This window comes from Apis dorsata, unplaced genomic scaffold, assembly GCF_000469605.1.
Source record: "Apis dorsata unplaced genomic scaffold, Apis dorsata 1.3 scaffold_291, whole genome shotgun sequence".
Lineage (NCBI taxonomy): Eukaryota > Metazoa > Arthropoda > Insecta > Hymenoptera > Apidae > Apis > Apis dorsata.
The window spans coordinates 576,639-579,915 of NW_006263566.1; the positions used below are offsets into that span (position 1 = coordinate 576,639).

The 3,277-nt window shown below is 34.3% G+C and overlaps 1 protein-coding gene across 3 annotated transcripts in view; it reads left to right on the plus strand.

Annotated features, from left to right (window-relative positions):
- Positions 1 to 3,277, plus strand: part of LOC102678073 (potassium/sodium hyperpolarization-activated cyclic nucleotide-gated channel 3) — a 191,080-nt gene that overhangs the window by 172,231 nt on the left and 15,572 nt on the right. Inside the window, exon 10 of one of the 3 annotated variants that reach the window (XM_031511085.1) lies at positions 1,679 to 1,786. The exons of 1 other annotated variant lie outside the window; for it this stretch is intronic. In XM_031511085.1, the coding sequence (XP_031366945.1) occupies positions 1,679 to 1,786 (108 nt within the window). Of the gene's footprint in view, positions 1 to 910; positions 1,052 to 1,678; positions 1,787 to 3,277 lie in introns of those variants that run through there. One more of the 3 variants, XM_031511084.1, reaches the window with a different exon arrangement.

A 3,277-nucleotide genomic window follows, 5' to 3' on the forward strand; every position in this document is an offset into this window, starting at 1 on the left:
TCTCTCGAGCCTTTTATTACGAGCTTTGATAAGAAACTGCGGCTTCACGCTTGGCGCGATTGCTGCAACGAAAGCTTTGATACTAACGAATGGCTTCTTGGTTCTTACTTCTCTTTAACTCATATTATCATTAAATTTTATCTTCTTATCTACTATCATTACATATTTATTCTTGTTCTTATTATTATCATTCTTGTTACTATTATTTTCATTATTATTATTATTATTATTATTATTATTATTATTATTATTATTACTATTATGTGCTGTTTACGGTCAATTTGTGCATCATTTATTCTCCACACCATACTTTTTGATTCACATTTATGCGCCAATCCATTATCGCGTCTTGCACTCCAAATATACGGTATATAATACATGTACCACCGATCACAATAAACAAAAAATTTAAAAAATGGAAAAATATACAAATGTATTAAAAATATAAGTAATAAAAAGAAATAAAGGACACATGCCAGAATACAATATATAAACGAACGAACGAACGAATGAACACAAAAACACTCACGTTCTAATTATAACACGATTATTTATTTATTTATTTATCTCCTCCCCCTTTTCTAATCGACGATATTACACGATGAACCAGCGTACGAGAAGAGGATGGATGATCAGAAATTTGTTTTATCCGCTCCACGTGCGTGTATAACCTCGATACCATTCACGAAACCGGATGGAATGATGCGTACACGCAACAACCGAGAAAAATCTATTATACCTTGACGAATCTATATAGTGTCATAGTTCTGATGAATAAAATTGGAAAAAAAAAAAAAAAAAATAAAAGAATGCGCTCGTTGTTCTCGTCAATCGATATGGATCACGATTGGCGCGCAAATTCGAATCGAAATTAAGTGAAAATGGAGATGTTACGTGTCTTTTTTTTTAGGAACATCGTCTTTCTACTGTCCCTTTTTTCGAAAACAAAAATGATCTTTTGCACAGAAAATATGGTTTAACGAGAGAACAACAAATGAAGGAAAGAATCTGAGAATGATGAAAGGAAAGAATGGAATAGACAAAGAAGAATAAAAACAAAGAAAAAAGTATAAAACAGAAAGGGGGGGAAAGAAGGAAAAGAAAAAGAAAGAATAAAGAACAAGAAACTCGAACGTCTCCTGTCGCCTTAAACCGATCTTGCTCCTTCTATTTTCTATTCCCTCTCAATCTATCTGTCTATCTCTCTCTTTATCTCTTTGTCTCTCTGTCTGTCTCTCTCTTTCTCTGCTAAATTTAAATATTTATATGTGTATATATATATATCTCTCTCTATCTCTATCTGTTTTTAAATATTGCACAACAACAAGAACATGTGATTACATATAAGAAAAAAAAAAGAAAAAGAAAACAAGAAAAGAAAGAAAATTAATCAGTTCTTTCGTTCACCACTACCATTTCGACGAAGTTTCTTTACTTCCTTTCTTTGTCTTCTTACGTTCTTTCGTTTTCTAATCTCTCTCTTTCTCTCTCTCTCTCTCTTTCTCTCTACCTTTCCATTTCTCTTTCTCTCTCTTTCCCTCCCCTATATCTCTATCTATATATATATATACCTTTCTCTCTCTCTCTCTCTTTTTCCACTTCTTTATTATCGAATCTCTTGATAACCTGGCCCTTTTCTTACTACGTCTTGCTATGTCCCGCTTTCTTTTGTTTCTAGATATTGCAGAACCTACAAAAAAAACGCACTGAGCGGAGGGGGCGCCTAAGCTCTGACAATATGAGTAAAAAGAAGTCCGGTTTCAGCAAAAGCGACCTTATTTTTAAGGTAACCCGCCCTAACGAATGCGCGAGCTCGCGTCCGCTCGGGATTCGCGATCGTCTCGTCGAAATCCGCCTCGAAGACCACTTTTGGGGTCCCGTTTTCACGAGACTCGAGCGAACCACGCCGATTCTGTCCGTCCTATATCGTTCTCCTTCGGCTCGAAATATCCAGAAAATCGAAAATAAAAAGATGGATCTTTTGTAAAAGTCTTAATGTATCATCCTGATTTCTGATTTTGATATTTCGCTGATATAACATCTGCTCGTCTGAACATTTGAAGTTTTCGAAAATTGGATTCGAAAATTGAATCGGATCCAAATGTCGGATAATACGTCAGTTTTCCATGATGATTAATTGAAAGAGAAGTGATATCTGATATGACAATTTAATCGTCAGAAGAGTAATATAAGATAAGAACCAAAGGAAATAAAAAAAAAGAAAGAAAAAGAAAAAAAATGGGAAATCAGAAAGTGTGTCGTTCGATCGATGTCTCGCGAAGAACAGGAAGAGCGATCACGAGGAGGCTGGACGCAGGAGCTGTACGCTGATTGGCTCGTTGGTTTATTACAAACATTCGCTTCTACTTTCCGCCGCATTATACATTACATATTACCCGCAGCAATAGGCTATGCTTCTTATACATTCACCATCGGCACCCGCCTAGCGATGAGAAAGTACCAAAGTGTATTTTATACATCATATCTATATACATATATATATATTATATATATAGGTACGTACATATGTGTGACATTATTATATATATTATATACTTTAGAGAAACGTCATCGATCAAATTCGAGTTGTGGAAAAGAAAAAAGATATATAAAACGTAAACGAAAAAAGTAAAAAAACACTTCTGCTCTCGAAGAAGCCAAAGTTGATTCCCTTTGACTCATTTTCGAGACGATTCGTCATCTTGTTGTCGAAGTTAGAACTGCTTGTCCCCATGCGAGAAAGTGATAAAAGATGTAATAATAATAAAATGAAACGAAATTAAAAACAAAAACAAAAAATAAGAGAGAAAAAGGAAATAACACGAGTTGTAACATGAAATACTCGAAATATTATAATGAAGCAGATGACTCTATGTAGAGATGCAATAGTCTACTCATGAATCTCTCCTCTCTCTCTCTCTTTTTCTATTTTTTCTCTATCTATCTCTTTATCTTTCTAAATCTTTCCCTCTCTCTTTCTCTTTCTCTATCACTCTTTACTCCATTAATCTGTCTAATTCATATTTTATATTTTTCCAATCGTTCACTTCTCCGTACTTTCCGCGATATTCAAAAAAAACGTAGAAGATGTAGCTTATTTCTTCCAAATCTGGTTAGACTTATATTTCTTTCTCTCTCTCTTTCTCTCTTTCTCTTTTCTCTATTCCAATAATATATCTCCTCTCATAACCTCCAAACCCTATCGTTATCCATTAGAACTTTCTCAGCGCTCTCCAATGATGATGATGATGATGATGATGATGATGATGATGATGAT